Consider the following 25,891-nt stretch of genomic DNA (forward strand, 5'->3'; position numbering starts at 1 on the left):
CTTTTTCCTTTATGTTTATTGGCAACTGAGTATGTTCCATTGTTAATTTTATTTTTAACGAAATCAGCCGCTTCTGCCATTATTGTGACCTTTTCCTTTGGCTTCCAAATAATACTGAATCCTAACAAGCTAGTAATTGCATCGTAAAAAACAAAAAAGGGGCAATTAACAGCCGAGACACTGGACCAAAGACACAAGAACTCAACAATCATTATGTATGGCGCCATTTGACTCGACTACCTACGAGACCACTCGAGTATTTTTGGAAACACCCGAGTATTTTTGGAAACACCCATGTGTTTAACGGTATACCCACAAGTGTTTTTCTCACTCATCCCTTTTTAGGCACTGTGTGAGCGGCACCCGCGACGCAAAACACCGTATTGATTCGGGTGCGCACACAACGGGGTGTCTTGTCTGCATGTTCAGATTTATACTGTGTGTTTGTAAGTACCCGCGATGTGCGTGGCGAGTAGCACCCGCACACAAAATTGTAGGGTGTGAGTCGAGTGGTAAAAAAGTGCCACCCTTGCAGTTCTCTGAAATGGATGAAAATTCTATAGCGAAGACAGCTTTTTCAACCAAAAATGGTCATTTTGAATATACTCGAATGCCATTTGGTTTAAAAAATGCACCCGCAACTTTTCAACGTTGCATGAATAATCTCTTAGCAGATTTAATATACAAAAACTGTCTCGTATATATGGATGACATAATTGTGTATTCCACTTCATTGGAAGAACACATAATGTCTTTGCGAAAGGTATTCTTAAAGCTCAGAGAAGCAAATTTAAAATTACAGCTAGATAAATGCGAATTCCTAAAAAAGGAAACTGAATTCTTAGGGCACATAATTACAACAGATGGTATTAAACCAAATCCCGCAAAAATTAAAGCCGTAGTGAATTTCCCTATACCAAAGTCCACTAAGGAAATAAAATCATTTCTTGGTCTTTGCGGTTTTTACCGCAAATTTATTCCAAACTTCGCTAAAATAGCAAAACCAATGACATTACGACTAAAAAAGGGCTCAATTATAAATATCAAAGATTCAGACTATTACTTAGCTTTTGAAAAATTAAAAGTGTTAATAACGTCCGATCCCATATTAATACACCCAGATTTTAAAAAGTCTTTTTCACTAACTACTGATGCTAGCAATTTTGCTATAGGCGCGGTATTATCGCAAGAGCATAAACCTATATGCTATGCTAGCAGAACTCTGAACGAACATGAAGTTAATTATTCCGCAATAGAAAAGGAACTCCTTGCTATTGTTTGGGCCACTAAATACTTCAGGTCCTATTTATTTGGTAGAAAATTCGAGATCCATAGTGATCACAGGCCATTAGTTTGGCTTGATTCAATTAAAGAGCCAAACATGAAACTTCAGAGATGGAAAATCAAATTAAATGAATTTGACTATCATATCAAATATCTTCCTGGTAAAGAAAACCATGTAGCAGATGCTCTATCGAGAGTAAAAATTGAAGAAAACTTCCTAGGAGAAACTTCCAGTAACATTTCGTTACCAACACAAGCTACTATTCACAGTGCTCAAGAAGATAACCAATCTTATATTTCCTTAACGGAAAGACCAATTAATTACTACAACAGGCAGATAGAATTTATAAAAGACGATAATAATAACGTAGAAACTAAAAGATACTTTCATAAAACAAAAATTAAAATTCATTACATAGAAATGACAAATGTCCATGCCAAGGAATTAATTAAAGAATACTTATGTACCAAAAGAAGCGTAATTTTCTTTCATAACGAAATAGATTTCCTTACATTTCAAAACGCTTACATAGAAATTGTCAGTCCGAATAACATAACTAAAGTTATGAAATCAAACATCAAATTAAAAGACATTGAAACATATTCCGAATTTAAAGAAATAATTATAAAAAGTCACAGAGAACTTTTACACCCAGGAATAGAGAAACAAACTAACCTTTTTAAAGAAAAATATTATTACCCAGACTACCAAAAGTTAATACAGAACATTATTAATGAATGCGAAGTATGTAACATATCCAAAACAGAACATAGAGATACTAAACTAAGATATGAGTTAACACCAGAAACTTTTAATCCCAGAGAAAAATATGTTATAGATTTTTATTTAATCAATAATAAAACGTTCCTGTCATGCATTGACATTTATTCAAAATATGCCGCTTTGATTGAAGTCAGTAGTAGAGACTGGCTGGAAGCAAAAAGAGCTCTTCTTAAAATTTTCAATGAAATGGGAAAACCGTCCGAAATAAAGGCCGATAAAGATTCAGCTTTTATATGTTCCGCGTTACATTTATGGCTTAGGTCCGAGAATGTGAATATAAATATCACAACAAGTAAAAATGGAATTTCTGACATTGAAAGATTCCATAAAACAGTCAATGAAAAGTTAAGAATCATTAATAGTGAGTCCGACCCAGAAAATAAGATAACACAATTTGAAACTATTCTCTATGTATATAACCACAAAACTAAACACAATACAACTGGGAGAACACCAGCTGATATTTTCCTTTACGCAGGAACACCTGCATATGACACCCAAAAAGAGAAACAATCAAAAATAGATAAGTTGAATAAAGATAGACATAGCTATGAAGTAGATACTAGATATAAACAAGCACCATTGGTAAAAAGTAAAACAACTAACCCATTTAAGAAAACAGGACACGTAGAACAAATAGATGAGAAACATTACGAAGAAACAAATAGAGGAAGAAAAGTTGAACATTATAAATCTAAATTTAAAAAACAAAAAAGAATTAATAAAAGTAAATACAATTCCAGCTCAACTCCCGAAAATCAAGTGGGGTCCGATTAAACAGTTATTCATAATAACACTTATAATATGTTTCATCCGTGCCGTCCGTGGTCAAAGCCTAGAGGTGAACCCGATACAAGCTAAAAATGGATATCTTATATTTAAAACAGGATCAATTAATATACCTATAAACTATGAATATCACTATTTGTCCGTAAACTTAACAAAGACCGAACAAACTTTTGCAAATTTAATTAAACAAGCTGAAGAATATGGTACTATAGCCCAAATCCAATATTTAACTGAAAAATTAGACAGAGAAATGAATGGAATAAGAATAATAAAACGCAATAAACGTGGTTTAATTAATATTATAGGTACCGCATATAAATACCTTTTTGGCACTTTAGATCAAAATGACAAAGAAGAATTAGAACAAAAAATATACGATCTTTCTCAACATAGTATTCAAATTAATGAATTGAATGAAGTTATAGAAGTAGTCAATAGAGGCATTGAAGTAATCAACCATTTAAGCGCAATAAGTGAAGGTGACAGAAGACTAGAACTTTTAGTATTTAACTTACAACAGTTTACCGAATACATTGAAGATATAGAACTTGGTATGCAATTAACAAGACTTGGTATTTTTAATCCCAAATTATTAAGACATGATCCATTATCACATGTAAATTCCGAAAAATTGCTAAATATAAAAACTTCTACGTGGTTAAAATCAGATGCAAATGAAATACTTATTATTTCCCATATTCCTAGAGACATTATAAAAACTGCACTTTTTAACATCGTACCATATCCAGACAAAGATAATAATATACTTATAGAAAATGTAAATGATAAATATTATATTCAAGATAATCAAGTTTACAAACAAAACTCAAGAAAACCAATAATAAACAAATGTATTACAGGAATATTAAATCAAATACCAACAGAATGCAGATATTCAAAAACACATAACAATATTGGAATAACTTATGTAGAACCAAACATAATTTTAACTTGGAAATTATCAAAAATTGTATTAAATCAAAACTGTATAATTAATAGAGAAATTATAATAGAAGGAGACAATATAATAAAAGCTTTTAATTGTTCTGTTCAAATAGAAAACATATTAATTACAAGCACAACACTAGACTACACACAAACGGTCTATATCAATAACAATGTAACAAAATTAGAACCATTATCATATCTAAATGCTAAAGAAATAATTAAAGAACACACTAATACATACAACACATTACAAATTATTACATTAACTATACTTGCTATTATAATACTTACACTTATACTATATTTTATTTATAAATATAAAGGCATTCCCAAAAAACTAATTGTTAAATATAAAAAAGAGAATCCACAACAAATAGAACAACAAAATAACACAACAACAGAAAATATAAATACAGTATTTGATACTAATCCTGTATTGTATCCTAGAATATCCGCCTGAGGACAGGCTAAATTTAAAGGATGGGGAAGTAGCATATGTGCCATAGTATAAGACCACATATACTTACACACACACACACATACATAACCACATAGGAACAGCCATACACAAAATCATAGAATGCCTTAGGATATAAGTCATAAAATCATGTATCCAATAAGAACCCAAATTCTGGTGACAATAACAAATCCAGCCTACCCTAATGTAAACATTAACATCCGCTGCCGAATCAGTTATTCCCACCAAAGGGTCAAAACCGCTTACGCAGCCCAAGTTCTCGGCTGATCAGTACCCATGAGTGATCCACTCAAGAAGGCACCCAATCCAACAGACATAAACATCCGCAGCCGCATTCGCGACTCCCACCAGAGGGTCGAAACTGCTAACACAGCTTTAAGGGTCAAAACTTTCCACGTAGCTCAAACTCGGCTGATCTATATCCATGCGCAATCCACTCAAGAGAGCGCCTAATTAACGTAAACATAAATGAGAGCCTATGTACGCTCAATATGAAGAAGTAAATAAGCTCAGCCAAGGGTTTGCTAAGCGTTCGCTTTGCAAATTAGATTTAGATTTTATTCATACTTCAATTGTGTAAGACGTGAATTTGTCTCCGACATTCGCTTAAGTTTTTGATCAATAAAAATACTTTTTTTTATAAACCAACAAACCGCGAAGTTGTAATTATATTTATTTACTCATTCAATTCAACTTGATTTGTTTAGTTTACGATTTTGCGATCGTTTATTTATTAACATCAAATCATGGATATAAGCGTAGTTCTGAAATTATTTAAAATTAAATTCATAATTTTAAAATGATTATTGCTTTTAAAACTACAAATAAAACATAAATAGATTAGTTTTTTTTTTTGTTTGCTTTTCTTTTAGTTGTTTTTTGTTTGTTTTTGTTTTCAATCCAGCCTTAATCGTATGAACACTTACATGTTATTTATGCCTAAGCTAACGAATAATAATATTTTTCTACCTTGCGTGGTTGCCTTTTGAATGTACATAAAATATTTTAAGCCATATAAAGAATTGTACACTTATATAATAATATATTATATGCGTTTCAGTTACGGTTAATTCTTGTTTTTGTGCGTTTTGTATTGTTTTGTTTTATGTACAGAATTTATTTGCTTAGCAAATTATGGCAAATTAGTCTAATTAAAAAAATTTTACAATGATGTATATATGAATACATATAGTCTGTTCTGGGGTTTCAATTCATGAATATTTAATTCTTTACTTCTTCAATTGCCATTTTCTTTTTGTCACTCCATGTCAGCTGTGGACTTGTCTTGTTTGTTGATTCATTGTTAGTAGGATTAATGGTCGAATGAAATGCATTAGTAGAGTTAGATAGATTCCCTCGACTTATATGCTAATTTTAGTTGATTAGTCAAGTACTGTGCTCTGGGCCGCTACTGCCCCCTCTTCTGTTTGTCAGTTTTAGTTTTGTTAGTTGCTGCTTGGTGATTGGTGATATCAAATGATTGACTGACTGGTTGAAAGCTAAACATGTATGATTGCGAACATATTTTGTTGTTTCATTTTTGAGGCACCCAACTTGGTTTGTGAGAGCGTCACACCACTGAATTCTGGATAGTGTTGTGCTCCTTTTCAGCAGGTATTAGTCTAATGGTTAATTCAGTTTTGTCTGGTCTGCTATACTATAAGTGTATGTGTATATATATATATATAAGCTTGAGCGCTTTATAGATAGTGTACATTTAAAATTATATTTCTGTTTTTTCTATAAATACACAAAGTTAAATATTAAGCTGAGCGAGGAAAATGATTATATCGCGAGTTGAGAATCAAGAGCGCGTAGATAATTTCAAATTAAATATGTTTGTAGCATAGGAATTAGGCAACTAATAACTTTTCACTTAACAAAAATAATTTAAATATAAGAAACACTTAACGTAGACTGTTTGGGCGGGTGTGGTGAGTGTGAGAGGATGATGGCCAAGAGCAGTGAGGCGAATCTCTCAGGGATTGCTTCTACTGCTGCAGCTGGTCACCGAATTGTTGCTGCTGCTCTTGCCGCCCTTGTTACTGGCGGCAGTGTTGCAGCATGTGGTTGTGGAGGAGATGCCGCTCCTGGCCCCCGTCTCATCGCCCTCATCGCCCAGGTACTCGTCCGGCTTGTGACTAGAGGCGGGAGGCGTCAGAAGACTTTCGGGAGCGCGCAGCGCGGTGGCCGGGGAAGCTTGAATCCTAGCGCGCATGGCATGCGCCGCATCCTGGGCCATAAGCACTTCGTCCTGAAAGATAGAAGTTTCAATAAGTAACTGACGGAATAAAGTACGCTTTATATTCAGAGTGAATCGAATACATATTTGGACGTATGCACACTTCTGTATACACTTAGATATACTTACATACATATCCATGGTAGTTGTGTGCGTTTGGATAATGTGCGAGTCGTCGGTGACAATATTGGGGCAGATTAGTCCCAGGCCAAATTTGTTGCTGACTTGCTCATTCTGCTCGTTCAGCTGCAGGTAGGGGGCCTTCTGGGAGATCACTCGGAAGAATGGCTCCATCCAGCGAGCACAAGGCTGAATCACCTGCCAATCCAGACCAGAACAGCGTAAAGCCATCTCCCTAAAAACGAAAAATATTCGGTAAGATAACCATGTCGTATGGGATGCAACTTCCATTCCAACTTACCGACTAAATGTATGACTGATGGCGGCCGCTGCCAGCACCGAGTAGGAATAGTTGGCCATGCCCACGTCCAGGGTGCACAGATCTAGCAGCTGTGAGGTTTGCACAAACTCAAAGCCAGAGAATTGCGGGTAGATAAAGGCATCGTCCGCCTCCGCGCTCTTTTGCCTGCCAATCTGGGAGAACGAGGCCGGAGTGCGGTTGTTCACATTCAGTTGCATATAGACGCCCAGCCAGCCGGTAATGGTGATGGGGCTGATGTCCCAGTCGAGCGCCTGCAGCAGAATCTTCTCGTGGTTAAGGATGTCCCGCTCTGTGCAGGCGCCATCCGTCACATAAGCAAACTCCCCGATCTTTGGCGGATAAATCTCCTCTACCTTGGCGGCCACAAACAGGCAGGTGATGCCGATCAACTGCAAGTGCGTCTTCTGCACCTTATGCGCCACATGCAAATAGCGATCCAGGTAGTCGACGGCCAAGTAGAAGGTCTCCCGATGCAGCTTGTAAACTTCACAGACCTCGATCAACCAGTCCAAGAGAATGGCACGCATACGTGGTTGCAGTCCGGGATGCTGTTCCAGCATCGAAATGCTGCGCAGACGCGAGTCCTGCTCATCCCGGTGACACATCAGGCGCCAAACATCGGCGGCGTTAGCCCAGGCGAGCGCAGGAAGTGGGCACTGGCGCAGACCGTTCTCCACAGCCGGCGACATGGGCGTCCGCATGTTAATCATCAGGTCACTGACCGGATGATGGATCTGCTCCTGATGTTTTGGCAGGCCGGGAGTACGCTCTCCATTCACCGCCTGCTGCTGGCTGCAGCCGGAGGAGGCTGGAGAAATTGTGGAGGAGTAGATCTCCACGTCGTCGTCCTCCTCCTCAACGTCATCCTCATCATCCTCGTCGTACGAGTAGTCCTCGCAGCTGTCGTCCAAAAGGTCATCATCCTCCGTCTTCTGCGTGACCACCGTACTGGTCACCACCTGCTCCGCAGCGTAGCGCACCACCACTGGCGTCTGCTTGCTTCCACGATCCGGACTCGGCGGACTGTCCGGGCTGTCCGGCAGCGGACTGTGTGGCGCCTCCGACAGATCCTCGGCCGGTGAGCTACGTATGCTGAGCAGCTCCTGGGTACTCTGGCCATCAACCGAGACAACGGGCGAGGTGTAGACCGAGGAGGCAACCGATGACAGATTGCCCTGCTCGCTGCCGTACAAAGCGGGCAGTCGCTGCTGGCGCTTAGCTGATGGAGGCTCAAAACCGAGTTCAGGGTCCTGAAAATGAAGGACAGATGTTTGAATAAGTAAATCATACAAGTGAATGCTTTAAATTGAAATGAACTAAGATAGTAGACAATCAAATATAATTACTAAGCTATATTCAGATATTACTTTCTTAAATAGTAGTTCATATTTCTCAAAGGTGTCAGCAATTATTACCATTTCAATAAATTTGCGCTTCTGTTCCAACTTCATAATAACATGAACAAATGAGTGGAGAGGATACTCAAGACAATAACAGGATCACACGACTGGCGGAATTAGAAACGTGCTCCGAATTTAATTAGCGAAGGAGGTTTGGGGAAATTTATGTGGGCACGCCTGTCAAAATTGGTAATCCTTGATAGATGGACTGCTGGCTGGACCGAATGCACCCGCACAAAATGAGGAGCCAGGACTTCACACAAAAGATCAAGGACTATGGAATGGCATGGAGGTAAGACAATAGCACTTGGTTGGATTTTCTCGTGGGAACGAACGGGTTTCGTTTTGCTCTTTGTTTCTTTTGAATATTTTTGGTATGATCAACATATAGACACGATATCGTTATTGCACTTTTAACTTTAATGTTATAAATTTAGTAGCAGTCTTTGGAAATAATTTTGTTGCGTCGTTTCTCTTTGGTATGATTAAATAATTGTGCAAACAGATTTTTTGGTTATAGCATTTAAACAATTTTGGCTTCGTTTTGTTTTTTTGGTAGTTGTTGTTGTTGTTGGTGGGTGATCTTGGCAAATCCGGTTCTTAAATTAGTTCTTTGCACTCGTTCTTGGTGGTTTATATAAATATATTTATCAGTCTTAACATTTGCTACTTGGCAACGAATAATTTTGGAATTTCGAATTTCGTTTCAGTTTGTCTGGGTATGTATTATTATTTGGCTAACTCCGCTCTTGGCTTGATCGAGTACCAATCGCGTTGACGTGCGCTGTGCAACTGAGCTCGACGTTCTCCGTTCCAGATCGCCGATCCCCGAATTCCCCGATTACCGATCGTCGTTATCCTGCCCAACGAATGCAACGGTCTCGAAAATAGGGGTTGCTTTTCTCTGCAACAACAACAGCGGTAAAAACAGGATCGCCAAACTAACGTGCCGTCCCTTTCCAACGGGGGTTGCTTGCCTAAGATATCCCCGTATATCTTGAGACGACAACTTGTGTTGTTTTTGTCTTTGCAGCAGCATTGCATTTTTCGCCTCTGGGTGTTTATCGGCCCAACAACAAATCCCACTGACGGCTGTGGCTCCTGGATCCTTTTTACAATTATTTTTGTCAACATTTTCGTTCAGGTAGACGCAAGACGTTTGGAAAATCACTACCTACATCATAATCCTCAAAATAGCGACACATAATATAGTACATAGGAAGTATATAAATTACGATTTGCTAGCTTTTGGCTCGAGCTGCCAGCGGCTGCATTAAGAATCTCCTGCATCTTAAAGGCTACTCAAATAATAAATTATCTTTTGACATTGATCAGAGGGATGGAGGCGGTGCCAAAGCCAAAAGTAGAGCGATCCTAATGGAACCTCATAAGATTACAGCACAAAAATGACAAAAACAAAAAAACGAAAATGGAACCGAAAATCGAAAATCGAAAACAATTGAGATCCTTGACCATTGTTCTTCTTGCAGACAGATGATTGAAAACAGAAGCCAAAATCAGAAAGTCCATAAAGTACAATAAAATGTAGTCAGCATGGGACACAGATGTCTGAGATTGCTGATACCATAAAAAATACATAAATGAACGTATTTCGCTTAAAAAACTATTGGGAATGTTTTGAAAGTTATCTCAAGAAACCCATAATTTCTTGGCTTTCTCTTTTTTTTTTAATGCATAGTAAAAGATATTTATTTATAAGATACTGAAATATATCAAAAATAGCATTTAAAGCTATTCTGAAAGTTTTGGAAGCTTGGATTTCCATGTTTTAAATGTTTGGCACAATTATTTGCATTTATATATACTTTGAATGAAAAATATACATCAAAAATATTTGAAATTGCCCAATATCTGCACATAAAACTAAGCAATACAAAAGATATAAAATCCACATAATATTCGCATCAGTTTCTCTACAATTTCCTTTGGTTTACGATTGCAATTGATCTCTTCTTTGATTGAAAAAGGTGTGCAGTGCACACCATATAATTTATCAAATACTGACTGCATTTCGTCAACTTTCTTAACAGTCAATCTCACACATCGTAAAAGCTTAACAATATCAACCAACCCTGCTGGCCATTAAAGATTTTCACATAATTTCTTGGGCGAAAAATGGGGGGAAATATTGCGATATTTATGTGACAATTTTAATTGTCTGAGTAGGTTTGCCTTCTCTCGACAAACATACCGAGCAGAACTCCCCTCCTGAAGTCGAGAATAAATACTTTTTTTTTTTTTTTGTTCAGGCAAGACAGGAAGGTCCAAGACGCATGACAAATTTAATTTCTCATTCTTCTGGCCAACAAACTGCAACAACCCTCCGGAGGAGAAGATGATGTAGGTATAACCGGGAACGGCAATCGTAGAATGAAAATGAAAATGAAAATGGACATGGATATGGACATGGACACATGTCAAGGCACCCAGATGCAATGTAATTAAAATCAAAGCGTGCAATGGCCTAAGAAGCCATCTCCCTGGACAATGGAAATTCCGTTCCTCTAGCCTTATTATTTCACTTCATTTTTGCTTTTGGTGCGTGGACATTGCATCTGCCGTTTGGATTTGGTCAAGCGTTATGGAATCACAAAGATTATGCACGAAAATTCTCAGTTTACTTAACGACTTGACGGATTCGAAGAGAAAGATCGTCGGAGTGAGTGTGAGAAATTAGTGAACTGTAAAGTGGGCTGGAATCTGGACCAATATGGACCCGAAGGGTTGCATTCCAAGTTTAACAAGGGTTAAACTGGGTGGTTGCCCTTAAGCCACCGCCGTCGCCGCTGCCTTCAAGGATTTAAGTCTCAACTCCAAGCAGGCAGCTGCTGCAATCGTCCTTCGCATCTCGATCAGCTCCTTCAAAATCGAAGCCCACAAGGAAGGCACCCAAAACATCTCTCGAAATCTCACTGGGAGGGAGACCATGGGTCGCCGGCGACAGATGATGCAGTTCCTCAAGTTATGGGTACATACAGAAAGCAGACAAGAAGCAATTCGATTGTTAGGCGACAACCTCTGCTGCGTCGCCGACCTCAATACTCGATGTCCTGGTGCCCCATTGTGTCGCTCTCCCTCTCCTTTTCGCCTACCCTATAAAGTCCTGCGCTTATGTGTCGTAATCTTTCGACGGCCGTCTGCTCGAAACCGAAACACCTTTAGTTTTCAGACCTTGGCGTGGGTCCAGGTGTAACTTTTTCACCGCTGTTTTCGTGTAATATGCTGCATTGTTGTTTCCATTTATTTTTCTTTTCTTACAGTTTTTTTCTTTTTTTTTCAATTCTCCCCCAAGTCCTTTGATAACATTTAATTTCATACTACAATGTGCGGTAGTTGTTAATATTTTTACAGTTTGAAAAGATTATGATTTTCTTGAAATTCAGGATCAAGCTAGAGGTTTTTTCTTCAGATATTTCATTTTTCATGAAGGACTCATAAAAGTCTGATGATCGTTCAAAATTAGCTAAAGTCCTGTCTACTTTTTGGGACATCGCTGCTGCTCTGCTTTTAATAAATGATATGCAAACAACATGCCAGTGGACAAATCCCCGAAGGACCATAACAAACACTCATATTTCAAACCAATTCAACTGACCCCTGGTCAGTCCAGAAAGGGTTAATCCAACACAACACTTTCGCGGTGACATTGCTGGTTTTATCATCGCGGAAAATGGAAAATTCGGTGGGTCAGGGGGACGTTGAAATTGCTTGGACATGTAATTAATCATGCAATTGGTTAGATCCATGACAAAACGAATTAAAGCATATCACATTGGTGAAACGGGAGGAGGGTAAGTGGACAAAGGACAAACCGCGAATGAATTTTGAATGCGAAAAATGAATTTTGATTAATTGTCAGGAAAGACAATTTTCTTTAGGGGATATGCCAACTTCTTAGGTGTAAGCCTTTAATAATTGAATATCTCTTGATATATTTACTGCAATTACGTTTTCCCCTGTTTTATCTAATAATTTACCTTTTAAAATTATCTGCTCAAAAACTAGTTTCTTATCAGTCGAATCTTAATGTAATTAATCTGAAAACAGATCGCTGCCCAAGTTTACCATTATCTCTTGTTTACCTCCAGCTAAATAAAATCCTCTGTAAAATGAAAAAAGAAAACTTTGAATTACAAAGCAGGCGACGCATGATCCCAAATCGGGATGCAATCTGGGAAAGTGAAACTTGAATTCAGTTTCCCACAATATCCCGATACTGACTTGACAGAAATCAAGACCCACACTTGATTGCATCGAAAGGAAACCCGAGCGAAAGCAAACCCAACTCCCCTTTTCGGGACAAAAGAAACAAAGAAGTTTCCCAAAAAAAAAAAATAACAAGGAACTTTCGGCGATTTCATGCCTGCCATGTAAGGAGTAAGAAAAAGGGGTTTACATTACACTGACAAATTGGTAAAATAATACCATAATTTTGATCCTGTGCCAGCAGCAAAACAAATATTGTATAATATTTCAAGACCGCATTCCGATGCAGACGCGTTCTCCGTGTCCCGAAAAGCAGATGACACAAGAGTTTTAAGAAGGAAAAGCCTGATGATTTGCATAAAAGTTTAACGGAAATCTAATGAGCAGACGTCGCAGGATCGGCCAAGGCATTTGCATAAGGATAACATGTCCCGAAACGGGGTAGCAAAATGCAACCCAGTTGGAAAGAATTTTTTTTGTTATGCTCCGAATCTTCTGCAGAAGCAAATGTCGTCTCGATGAATATTTAATTAGAGACGAAAAGAAAAGGGAAAAACTCGGCCCAGTGATCCTTGAAAAGGATAAGGCGTTGCTCAACCCCTCCGTCGGTTCGTTCGTGTGTTGCGGTTTCAGCTCTGTCCCATTCCGGTAGTCACCACGATCCCTTACCCATCACCGTCCCCCCATCCCGATGCCAATCCCTTAAACTGTCTTGATCTAGTTCTTCTGCCTCAAGCTAACCTATAACTATCGCAATTTCAAATTCTTACCACGGCCCTAACGGACATTTGCCGACGCCTTGACTTTTGGAAAAACCCACCCCTGGAGAACTCGGACTTGGACTCAAGGTGTGCGCGCATGCGCAACGACGCCTTCTGTCCTTGTTCTGCGTCTCCTGCTCCTGCGCCTGCTTCTGGTCCGGCTCCTTTGTCCTGGCATGCATATGCTCGGCATACTGCCAAAGACCCCTTCGGGGAATTCCCTTACTCAACAAAGTTCGCCTGAGAGGGGGCCAGACATTTCCTTGCCATCCACTTTTTTCGTACCAGAATGACATTTGTTTGGCACGGAAGCAGGCGCAAAAACCATTGCAAAAACAAAAAACTCAAAAAAAAAACAGCAAAAAAAATAACCAAGGCAGATATCATTTGTTTGGCAACAGACTGTTTGTATACCCTGGTCACTACATTTTAATTTTACGATATATTCTCAGTACAAACCAAGGCACCTTATAAATAATATAAATTTCTATATTTCCACTTTATCAATAAGATATGCTGAGTTCTAAAACAGTCCTTTTAACATGCCTAAGATTTAATATATGAAAACTTATAGATATTCATAATCTTGCAAAGATAAAGATACCCATCTAGAGGGTACCAAACTATCAAACAAGAAAACAATTTCTGCAAGTTCATTGCACGTATAGGAGAATATTCTCTCCCCTACATACATATTTCATATGGCACTGGAGAAAAAAATCCTTTGCACCAACACAGCTGCCCATCGTGAGGAGCCGCCAGGAGATGAGAAGGAAGCCATTGTTCTCCGCCTTGATTGCAGCTACTTGAGAGGAGATCTGACTTCAAGGCTTCCAAGGATGCTGCTAAATGAGCCCTTTTCAGTAAGTAGCGTTTATTTTTGGGCTCATCTTTGCATTGTGCCCGCGCAAAAGTGCCAAGAAGTAGCTGTCTACGTGCTCAACGGCTTATTTGGCCAAAACTCAAGCAGCGAAAGATCAAATGAAGATCGGCAGCCAAACGAGTGGAAGCCACCAAAGGGCTGTCCATTCAAATGGAAGTACAAATAAAAGATCGTTTGCCAAACATAATAATAAAAATGGAGAATTGTTTAGCGATCGCTGATCAATGAAAACAATTGGGAAACTATAATCAAATAGATAAATATATAAAATGGCTATTGCTCAAATTCAAAAAGAAATATCACCTGCACGGTTCAAATATGTATGTACATTGTTTAGTTATAATCTCAAATTTACATTATTATTATTAACAGAGTTCACAAGCAATCAGATTATTCAGCTTGGAAATAAATCTTTGAGCTTATAAACAGCCTAACCTTCAATTAATAGATTAAATTAATAGATTCTTATTTAGGCTAAAATGAAAGTGGCAATCACTGATCGACGAGAATTTAGAGAACAGAGAATTCCCAGAGTTCAAGAGTTCGTTAAATAGAAACATTTAATTAATTTCAAATGCATAGGCACTTTTTGAAACACACTAGAGCTAATCATCGGCTTCCTAGAATGCCAGAATGCCTCTTGCCATTTCCCTGATAAGATTGCAAAAATCAACGAGGTCACATGACATGATAAAGCACTTCATTCATAAAACTTATCTGCGCTGTGTCTGGCTTTATGTTTAAATTACGATTCGTTTTGGATTACGTACCTCGTTTGAATCGCTGCTTAAACGCCGTTTACGTTTATTGCCATTGGAAGTCGCGGCTGTGGATGCTGCAAGATTCTGGCTATCACAAGAGCACATCTCGTCGGTTCTGGAGGCTGCTGAGGTTCCTGGTAGCTCCTCTTCACTTCGTTGCGACGCTGAAGAGAACGATGTTGATGGGATTGGATCTGGATGTGGAAGGATAGCGATTGGGCTATCGCTGCTGCTACTGATACTACTGCTGCTGACGACGACGACTATGCTGCTGCTCACTTCTCCGTTGCTGGGGGCGGTTGTGACTATGCTGCCATTTGGCTCAGTGCTGCTGGTAGAACAAACACTGCAAAAGAAAGTGAGTGGAATTAGCAGTGGGGTACTAAATAATAATACTAAATAATTTAAATTATATAGTTGAATGTCCCCAAAGAGCAGCTATTTGATAGAATACTTCAACATAGCTGCCTATATTTTTGTAGATTTAAAAGACATGATTGTATCAAAAACCCTTCCATTTAAAGAATCCCCCATATTTTTGTAAACCCAAACCCAAACTCTGGAGCGCAGTTATTTCCAATTTCTCCACTTTTTTTTTTTTTTTGCAAAATAGAGAAATTCAATATGCCACGGAGGCAGGGCAGCAAATCACATAGGGGCGTTCTAAAATAGATACAAACGAAACGAACATAAATTCATTGAATTTTGACACGGCATTCGAATTTCGAATCGCGATGCAAGACTCGAGATTAAGGCGCCCAACGGATATATTAATATTTAACATCCGGGAAATTGAAATCGAGATGACTGATCGGGGGGGGAAATGGAAATGGAAATGGGATCGTTGTGAGGGCCCCGGGGAAAGCCTTTCCTCCTCGAGATTGAGCAATTTTGGCAAATTTGCATGCACATTAGCATAATGCAGGAGGCTGGCAAACGGGAAGAATACAATTTTCCATACTTTCCAAAGGACAGATGTTATATCCTTGCGTCGCAACTCTCAAGTGTTGCGATCCAAGCAACTGCACTTTAAGCAATTCGATGCGCGAATTTTTGCAATTTGAGCGAGGAGCTCAGGAGAACGAGAGAAAAAAAAACGAAATCTAACCCTTGGGACCAAAAACCCTTCTTAAGGAACTCGTGAAAAGGGATAATAGAAAAAAAAAATAAAAAAGGGCTGCTGCCCATACATAAATTCAAATGCTTTAGCCATTTCTTTCTTGGCCAGAGGCTCGGCATTGCAGCCTCCTGTTTTGATCCTTGCCCTGCACTATCGATCGGGTTTAATGGTTTAATGAACAAGAAAAAGTAATCACGTAGTAAATTACGAGGAAATGAAATCGCTTTAAAAATGAGTTATGGCGAGAAAGGACTAATGGAGCGTACGTGCACGCGGCCTGCAACTTTTTCCCGCTTTCTTTCATTGTACTCAGGGTTTCGGGGTCAGGGGTTTCCAGTCATCTCCGCGGCTTAAGGTTCAAACTGAAATTTGTCATTTCGAGGTGAAAGTTTCCTTTCCTTTGCGGCAAATGCAGATACTTTGTTTCGGTTTCGTTTCCCCTTTTCTATTCCGTTTCAAATCCGAATCCCTGTAGGTAGCAAAAGGCTAGGGTGACTATCTCGGAGATGATATGATGAAAAAATTCGAAGAAGTATTTCCTGGAATCTGGTCCAGTGGATAATAAGTGGACTATCGAAGGATCGATCTTTCTCACATGATAAATTATAAAGCAACGGCGACTTTTCGATTAGAAATTAGTTATTTATGCGTTTAACTTGGTATCAACGAAACAGTTATGTTTCGGAATTTATGTGTTTGATCCTAAACTCTTAAGGTTACAAGAATTTTGTCATTTTTTGAACATTTTTATGTGAGTTCCTTGTACTACTTGTACTACCATGCCCTCAAAAGTATGCAATGGAATCTGGAAAACCTGAACTTCCGTGACATTTTTTTGATAAATTCCGTTATAGATGGCAGGGAAATAGCTTCGCAACACATACCAATAATTATGTCGCACACAAGCTGACCACGAAATATGTCCATAAAATGGACTATCACTTAAGTGATCGCAGTGATCAGTGGGTGATGATGATGATGATGATGATGATGTTGAATGCCAAAACGGGGACGCAACTGACAAAACCAAATGACTAGGCAATTATGCAATTATGGTCATGCGCAGGCAGCTACTACAAGCAAAAAGAATGAATATATAGTGCAGGGTGAAAACATATTAAACTCAATTAATTTTTGTCCAGGACATGACTGCAAAAGCCACAAAAAGTGTGTGTCTGCAGTGACAGCATTATCAAGAGCCGACCAAACAAACCCCCTTCATAACCCAACCCCCTGAATGACCAAACTGACCTGAACCGTCCCACAACTAAACACTTTTCTAATGACATTTTCGCGCGCAATTATATACTAATCACACGCAGGACCTCGGAAAGGTCCTGTAAAGGTATGCAAGAGTGTTGAGGAATGCGGCACTTGGTTATCAACGCTGCCTCGACTTTAACACCTACAAACAGATGGCTTTTTTTTTTTTGTTTTGAAAATTGACAGTGAAAATGCATTTTAGATTATCGCACTTGAGTCAGAAGGTTGGAACAGTAGGATCCCGAGTGGTTATAGCTCCTGCGGGTCCAACTTTCCCGCGGCGTATTCGGGCATAACCAGTTGGGCTCTGTCGCTTTATAATTACGAAATAGCTATTAGATAAACATCACTTTTGGTTAAGAGAATTAAAGGGAGACGCGCTGCCTACCAGGATAGTGTTGTTAGTGGTTAAAAAGGAAGTCGATCGGATGTCGCCACAGGAAGTCGCCGAGCGTTAGAAACAAATGGTAGCTCAGTCCGTTGGGGAGTCAGTCGCCTCTTGGCTTTCATGTGGGGTGCTAATTAGTTTGGTCAGGGCTGCGGAGGAAGTGGAAGTCACGAAAAGTGTTTGATGGGAAAAGGAAATGTCTAAGATCATAAGAGATGTCAAGAAAAACATGCAGGTTCGCTTGAAACTAAGATTTTTACAAACTCAAATCGAACTTGGGGTTTGCAAGAATAATTTACCTCTTAAAACATCGAAAATTAAATTAAATTATTTAAAAGTAAGCCAGTAGAATTTAAAATGAATAAAGTACTCATAAGCTTACCTCTTGGCATTTAAACCCATAATTGTACGGCCTTGAGAAGCCGTCAAGGTTCTTTATCCTGAATCTTGTTTTTAAGCTGCTCGTCAAAAGCAGAAATGTTTTGCATGAAATGTACAATTTAAAGAGGACTGCAAGTAAATTAAACAAAATATAAACTTAATAAAATATAATAAACAACATTTAAATAATATTGTAAAGCAATCATTAAAAACTAAAAATGGCATATAAACTAATTGGATAAGAGTTTCTAGGATATGGTCATCACATGCGACGCGTTTTCGAGTTTTTACGACTTCACAAAACCTATCAACAGTTAGTAAAACATTATCTGTAGATCCTTGTGGAAAAAACAACATATGATCCTTGAGGGAAACTCACACACAGCATGTGGCCGAAAAGTCTCCTTGCATCGAAAACCCCAAACAAATTTGTTTACGTGAGTTTTTCTCGAAAAACATATATATACACCAACTTTTTGCTTTTAGCAAAACGAAGAAAGAAAGTAAATATTTTTCTTTGGGGTGCAAAGTGTGTCTAAGATATTCAAATTACTTAAATAGAAAGATGGGTGGGAAGACCATTTTGGAGTTGGGTCATCTTAACAGGTAGTCACGGAATGGTCATCTTTTTATCATAATAGAATTTCCACGAGTCTCGATTGATGCCTTCTGCTGCAGTTTCAGCTTCAGCTGCTCCCCTTGAATTTCCTTTACACTTGAAAAACATAACTATACAATTCAAACAACTGAAAGTGCTATTAAATTATAGAAATCAATAGAGTTCTGTTGTTGCAAGTACGATGTATTGTTGATAAATACTTTTTTAACTCCGTAATGCTTGACTTATGAGATAATTTAATTTTTTGAGTGTACCGATGTCAGGTGCATCGCATTCGGCGCATGCGCAACGTCCGCATTTTCTAGTGGTTTACAACGCTTAATTATATCGAGGAGCCGAGTCCTTAGTGCCCCTGTTGCACCTGTTGTGGCTAGAGTTGATCGCTGACCTTCTGTTAGAACTGTAAGTATGGGTTCGATGCGATGCGGGGCAGGTGAGTAGAGTCGATGGGATTGGAGAAGGGGAGTGGAGTGGCAGCTGTTGAAGATCCTACCCCAACTAAAAGGATTCTGGCAATGTCTCTGCTGTTGCTTTTGTAACTTCAATTGACTTCCCCCTCGCTAATTGTATCCTGTCGCGTTTCCTTTTCCCCTAGCCCTACCCCTCCCTCCCCTCCTCGCTTCCTTTCTTCCTTCATTTATTTTCCTTTTTCCGTGTGACATATGGGCCTGGCGTTATATTCGCCACGATTTATGGACCTCCCTTCGGCCTACCATTCAGTTCGACACCTTTTTTTCCTACCCCATATGCGAATGCTTTTTAGCCAACGACTTTCTTTCCCCTACTTTCTTGTTCTTACGCAACGGATTGTCTATTTTCCTCACTTTTTGCCTCGCTTTTCTTTTGCGTTTTCCGGCCTTTTCTCATGCACAATATTTTGCTGTTTCCAACCATCATTTTCACACTAATTGCGGATATGCCTTCTAATTAATTGGGTTCCCTCTGCTTCCCCGAAGTCCTTTTAGAGCATTTTTGCTTTCTTAGTTTTCAACCCCCTAACTATTCTACTTACAACAAAGAAATTTCCTTACACAGAAAAATAAGTCTCTTTGGTCATTTAAGAATATGTTAAAAATCTTAAAACAATTAATAAGATCATCATTTAAATCGTAATCCCAATATAAAGATCTGGGTTTTGTAAATATTCGAGCTCAAAAAACATTATGAAACAATTTGTATCTTTAAGATACAGCAGAAACCTAAAAACGCAATAGAATAGACATTTATCTCTCAGTTGTAATCATGTTACACATCTAACATCATTTATAGTCGGATTAATGTAATCTTTTTTGTAAATCACAAAACGTCCTAAAATTAATATTCGTTAATAAGGATGCGATAATATCCTTTAGTTTTACAAAACAGTTGACAGCGGCTCTTGGCAAACAAATGACTGTATTATCGCTAGAGCAATCCAATTCTTGTCCAAATACCAGTGACTAAGATAGATTCCTACCTAATTGCAGGAACTGCCCACACGCAGGCTGCGGCTGCAACTTCCTCTAATGAAGATTAAGTGAAGAAGGCTGCGAGTTCGGGCGAAATCCGCGGCGACAGGTATACAAATATGAATAATGCCGCGGATCGAGCGGATAAACTCGGGGGTTTCCTTTGCGCACAGCGCCTAATTAAAGGTGTACGATGCATGAGTGAATCTGTTTACCTGGACGGGGTCCTTCAAGGTCATTTAACTGGAAAACCGAGTGTCGAAAATAAAGTCGACCGTATTTTTTTCCCTCATCTTCGGAATATTTGCTTTGTGCGGAAGATTTCCCACAAGGAAATGGGACCAAGTCTCGAGATACAATATGAAATGCAACTTGAGGCAATGCAAAGAAGAATGCGCAAAATGCGCAAAGAAGAGCGCAAAAAAAATTATATACAAATATGTATGTATCTCGAGTATATGCCAGACTATATACATATGTACATATGTAGAGGGAAAACAGGTCTCGAGTTATCCGGCGTCTTCAACTGTCTGGGCCTGCAATTTTTGTGCGTCCTTTTTGGGCTGCATTTTGGGCTCCTCTGCACATGCGGCGAGATACATTCCTGAGATACTCGAGATAAAAATGCACATGCATCTGGGCATTTGTGGCGTTGTCCATGCCAATGCCGCCTCCTCTCCATTGTTGTGGTTTGGCCACCACTCTTGCAATTAGTTGGAACTCGGTGGACCGAAAGTCTGCAGGAGTTGTGTAACAACATAGCTACATAATGCTGATAGGGTAAGAGGGTGAAGTTCATTAGGAAGATATTTTCTCAAATCGAAAGCCTAATCATATTTGCATAATATGAAACTATAAATAATACTACTAAAAGTTTAAACCAATACACGAAGATTGCTTTATAAGCATCATTGAATTGAACCCGATCTTTGATGCTTCCTTTTCATACTCATGAATGCGTTTAAATTCTAATGGTCAATTGGCCCAAGTTTGCTGTGTTGCTTCAGTCGCATATGCCCACCCTACCCAGAACTACAGGGTACTGCAAACGAGAACAGGAAAGTCGATCCTCGCCTGCGCGCATCAGTGTATCTGTGAGTCCGAGTATCTGAGTATCTGTGTGCCGGGTATCTAAAGAGCGCCGCCTGGGCAAAACGGCGTGTGAAAGTAAAGTCGGCCCAGCCGATGGAGGAGAACAAATCAAAGTTCTTGAATGGAGCGGCAGCGGCGGCGATGGCGACGGCGGCGTTCCAGTTCCAAGAATCGATGGCCTTGAAGTAGCCGTTAGGACATCGGGACGCGCTCAATTGACTATTTAGTTTATATTTAGCAGCGTCTAAAAGGATGCCCACAGCGAGTCAGCTAGCTCAAGTGGCCTGCGTCCTGTCTCTTCCCCGCTCCACAAATCGCCAGTCGGACGGACTATCCTTTGTTTGTCTGGGAATAACTGGAAACTGTTTATCATTGTTGTTTCTGCTCCTCATACATACGGCTTCACCTCATTCCGATTCCGAATCGGATTCTTCTGCCGCAGCGACAAAAATGTGTATGGACTATAAAAAAAAAATGCCCACATATACATACATATGTACATATGAACCATTTATTTAAGGAGTTACTATTCACAACTCATCCTTTTGGAGAACATGTAATATTTGTAAAACATTCCGCACTTGTAATTGAGAAATATTGTTGGTATTTTACTAGGAATTCGGGTTAATATGGCCAGTTGATATGTGTGGATTCCTATAACCATTTACGTATGTATGTACATATGATGAGAAAATATTCGAGATCAGTTTGGGTTCCCATCTCGTCTAGAAAATCCTTTGATGACATACCGCTTTCGAAGGTGGCAAGCACTTGGAGGATCATGAGCAGAATTGAAAGGTGTTGACTAGGATTTGAATAGATCATATAAGGAGTGTTTAGGTGGGTCAAACAAAAGAAAATGTTGGGAAAATATACAAAATTCACGACACTGAATCATCAAAAACTTGATGCTCTTACTTTTTTCAAAATCACTTCTAAGAAAAACAATTTATTTCCCCATGGTTTAAACTGGCCAAATCTAAACATAAGCGGCTGATTTTCGGCACGATCATGACATAATCGAAAAATTAAGTATACAAAAATCCACCCCATCAACAATACACCACCCACCCCCCACGCACACCCCCGCCGCGATCGCTCCAAAAGTTTAACGGCGCAAAAAGCGAACACGCAAACTAAAAAACGTCAAAAGAATGCAAAAAATAAAGAAGAAAGCAAAAATTGCGAAGAAAACAACAACAAAATGAATGTGGCAGGTAAATGGAAGCAGAGGAGAAGAGGAAAGAACGAAGATGGCGCGAAGCAAGGTGGAGACGAAGGGGAAGCGAAAGCAAAACGCCGAGAAATATCAATGAACTCCATTCTCCACTTGGCAGTCTATCTCGCTCACTCATTGGTTGGGAGCACGTACATAGAGTAACTACTCACAAAAATAAATATAACCACGATTTTACAATAATTAAAATACTATTATTAATTCTACATATGTAAACATACATACATATGTATGTACGTAGATTGTGGGTAAGGGCTAAATGCCACTACCAATCTTTTTCTTCGTGTACCAAAGATATTTGCGCCACTTTTGACATAATTCATTATTTTGTTCTTCACTCGTTTACTCCATTTTGCTTTGAACCTCTGCTTCGTGTTCGTCAAGTTTTCGAAAGGTCCGTCGACTGATCGGCGATTTTCCGAATTTTTTCGACGTCGCAGTCAAATGCTCTCTTTTTTTCCGTTTTAGAGCGCAGTACTAAAACGTTTTTGTTTGTTGTTGGTGTTGGGAAGGGGAAAATAACTTGACTCGCTGTTCTGATTGGAATAAAACGGAAGAGAGCGAGAGAAAGAGAGCTTACTCTCTCTCTTAGCGAGCGCATTTCTTCCAAGTTTGTGCTTGTGTGTGTGTCATTGGAGGAAGCGTATAAAAATGAAATGAGCATGGGAAAAGAATGGAGAAACGCAAAGTGGCGCGAATTAGGCGTTTGGGCTGGGGCAGTTTTGTTTTACCGCCCAAAATCTATGCGAATGGCGGGAAAAAGTGCAATTCGGGCGGGAGAAAGATTAGAAAGTTGGCCCAAACAGCAGGGTAAACCATAAGCTGCATCTCAAGCCTTCTATAGTAAGAAAAGCTGTAATAGTTCACTGAACTCCCGTTACGCATTAGAAACTCAGTGCACTTTTAGACGTGATTAGAAGCTTTCATTTATTTCATAGGATTTTCCAATTTGTTCCCATTGGATAACGGTTTAATTCTAATAGGACACTTTTCCTTATAGGGGGAACACTAAAACACTGTGTGGGGGAGACAATTTGTAGTTGGACACCCCGTCTCTTGCCAATCAGAAAGCAACGGTTAAATCCTACAGCGTGTCAATTTTCTTATAAGAGGATGTTGTATTTGTAGCAAAAAATGCAAAGACACGACGGCAAACGCAGCATTCTCTCCCGCTCTTTCCTTCACTGTTCCACACACACTTGTCACCGCACACGCGTCATAAATTTTATTCCACTCTGAATAACGTATTGCCTTTTATCCACTAAAACCATTGTGCAATTGGTTTTACCTTCTAGTAAGCGGAAAAATGCTTAACATAATATCCCCGGTGTTTTCACTTGTTTTTCTTAAAGGGAATTGAACAACGTTTTTCGAGAGTTTTTCGTCGTCGTCGTCGCCGGCCACGAAAAAACTTCACGAGCAGCGGAGCGGCGGCAGCAAAGTGATCGCTTTGGAACCGAAAAAAAAATTGGTGGAACTGGGTATCAAAAGCAGCGACGTCGACTGCGGCGAGTGTGCATGAGGAACGCGCCAAAACAGGCGGATCCGAAGCGCCAAAAAATGCAACAAACACAGGGGGCAACTTTGTTGTACTCTAGGGGAGGGACGGAGATGGGGCGAGCATCTCCAGCGCAAAGAACAGAGCGTGAGAAAGCGAGACGGGGCGATGAAGCCGCTGGTGGCAAGCTTGGCATTTTATTGAATGGAGTCTGCAATTGGAGTCCCCAGTCCCCAACAGGCTAGTCAGACTACAATTGGAGGTTCGACGTCCAGTCAGCTGGGTGGTCGAAAAACAGCTGACGAGGATGCCAGAAGGGCGGATTTAGTCGGATATATCGTGGTTATATATAAATACCTAAGATTTATTTCTATGTCATATGCCAATTTTAATTCAAATATGACCTTCAGAAAATAAATATTTAAATTTTAATATGAAACTATTTTTTTTAATATATTTTTAAAGCGCTCCAAAATCAATTCAAGGTTAAAATAAATTTATCTTGAAGGGTATTCATAAATCTTTAAAATTTTAATTATTTATTTATTCTTCAGAAGCCTGAAATTACATGGTTTAATATGCTTTTCTAGTAGTTTTTATGAACTGCAGCCAAATAACATATGACAAGATGACTGAGGTCGAACTAGGTGGTAACGCTGCTTTGAAACCAAACAAACCACTGCCACTTTGTTGTTTTCATCGATTAACATTCGAGCATTTTTGGCACCAACTTCGAGCGCTTATAAATCAGGTAAGCTAAATGAAAAACCATGCGTGCCTATAACCAATTGAAAGATCAAAACTCGCAGAATCTGATTTTTCACTAAAATCGAAAATCCCGTTCAATTCGGCCAAATTAGAATCGATTGAACTTGATGATTTCCCGCGCGCGGGAACCCGACGTCGGCGCGCGCTGCTGACAGCGATGACAGCTGCGCGCGCAAAGAGAAGGCGCGGAAGAGAGCGCGAGAGGGGCAGGGGAACAGAGAGAGAAAGAGGCAAAAACGTCGACGTCGCTGCTCACGTTTTTTTTCCATTACTTTTCGACTGCTACAATATCGATGGAGAAAACGGGGTCTAAAGGAAATGGCTTAAAAAGCAAGTTCACGAACTTTTGAACCCTGCACCTGCTGCAAATCGAATGGGCCAATTGGCCGGCATCACTCACCTGCTGTTGGGCAGGATTCGGGCAAATTCTCAGCGGGATTGCACACTGAAAAACACACGCGGACTGGAATGGTGATGAAAAAAATTGCACACACCGCCGCACACATACACACGCACGCCAGCCAGCAAGACAGTATAGCCTCCTTTTTGTCACCTTTTTCGACAGATTTATCGTGGTTCTGCGGTCTTTTTCACGGCTAGCTCAACCCCACGGCAGTCAAGGCCAATTCGATGCGATCCCCGCGATTTTTCAGCGACTCCAAAGTAACACAATGATCGCAAGTGGCACTGTGACGAGATCGAAATCGAGAGAGCGATGAAAGAGCAAAAAAAAAGGCCATAATCATCTGGCCACACGGCGCAAAGAGAGAGTCGGAGTTTAGTGGCAGCGGCGTTGCCACTACGGCCGATCGCGTTGCGGGATTTTTATTGGCGCGTTATTCAAATTTTGAAAAATAACTTCTATGTTAGCCTGACTTTTACTGCTCTGCATATTTAGTTCACTATTTTTCCGGGCTGATCATATCTGGAAATCGGGTATTTAAAATAATAAAAGATGTGCAACGTGCTTAATGTTAAATGGGGTTTTAGAAAAGAAATTGTATTATATAAATTTTGCTTTGATTGTTCGATTAACGGATATTAAATAATTGGATTTTCCGTTGGGAGCGTAATTTGA

At 39.5% G+C, this 25,891-nt stretch overlaps 1 protein-coding gene, 1 long non-coding RNA gene and 1 other non-coding gene across 8 annotated transcripts, besides 2 other annotated features; 2 read left to right on the plus strand and 1 right to left on the minus strand.

Annotated features, from left to right (window-relative positions):
* Window positions 1-542: part of a mobile genetic element that runs on past the window's edge.
* Window positions 1-4,951: part of a mobile genetic element that runs on past the window's edge.
* Window positions 4,952-4,961: 10 nt separating this feature from the next.
* Window positions 4,962-25,531, minus strand: CycE (Cyclin E). Of its 6 annotated transcripts, NM_165124.3 has the most exons (7): window positions 23,836-23,991; window positions 22,773-23,024; window positions 18,153-18,280; window positions 15,009-15,345; window positions 6,947-8,217; window positions 6,655-6,880; window positions 4,962-6,537 (listed from the first exon to the last, which is right to left on the minus strand). In NM_165124.3, exons 3-7 carry the CDS (start codon window positions 18,170-18,172, stop codon window positions 6,262-6,264), a joined length of 2,130 nt encoding a protein of 709 aa, NP_723925.1. In that variant the 5' UTR covers window positions 18,173-18,280; window positions 22,773-23,024; window positions 23,836-23,991; the 3' UTR covers window positions 4,962-6,261. The 6 variants fall into 6 exon arrangements, with proteins under 6 accessions (NP_723925.1, NP_723926.1, NP_476960.1 ...); NM_165125.3 differs by lacking the exons at window positions 22,773-23,024; window positions 23,836-23,991 and adding an exon at window positions 25,367-25,531; NM_057611.5 differs by lacking the exons at window positions 22,773-23,024; window positions 23,836-23,991 and adding an exon at window positions 25,214-25,531 and having other exon boundaries at window positions 5,165-6,537.
* lncRNA:CR44974 (long non-coding RNA:CR44974) lies at window positions 23,638-24,381 on the plus strand. Its single transcript, NR_124289.1, has 2 exons — window positions 23,638-23,841; window positions 23,900-24,381. It is a non-coding gene; the product is annotated as a long non-coding RNA:CR44974 (long non-coding RNA).
* On the plus strand, window positions 25,382-25,705 carry asRNA:CR44866 (antisense RNA:CR44866). The gene has a single exon (NR_124290.1).
* The last annotated feature ends 186 nt before the right edge of the window (window positions 25,706-25,891 follow it).

This window comes from Drosophila melanogaster, chromosome 2L, assembly GCF_000001215.4.
Source record: "Drosophila melanogaster chromosome 2L".
NCBI lineage: Eukaryota > Metazoa > Arthropoda > Insecta > Diptera > Drosophilidae > Drosophila > Drosophila melanogaster.

Excerpts from the sequence above, each read along its gene's own strand:
- CycE (NM_001259108.2), bottom strand. The coding sequence starts at position 23,864 with ATGTTAAGCATTTTTCCGCTTACTAGAAG. Across the intron at positions 6,881-6,946 it reads ATCAGTCATACATTTAGTCG|GGAGATGGCTTTACGCTGTT; the intron begins GTAAGTTGGAAT and ends TTTCGTTTTTAG. Across the intron at positions 6,538-6,654 it reads CAACTACCATGGATATGTAT|GACGAAGTGCTTATGGCCCA; the intron begins GTAAGTATATCT and ends TCTATCTTTCAG.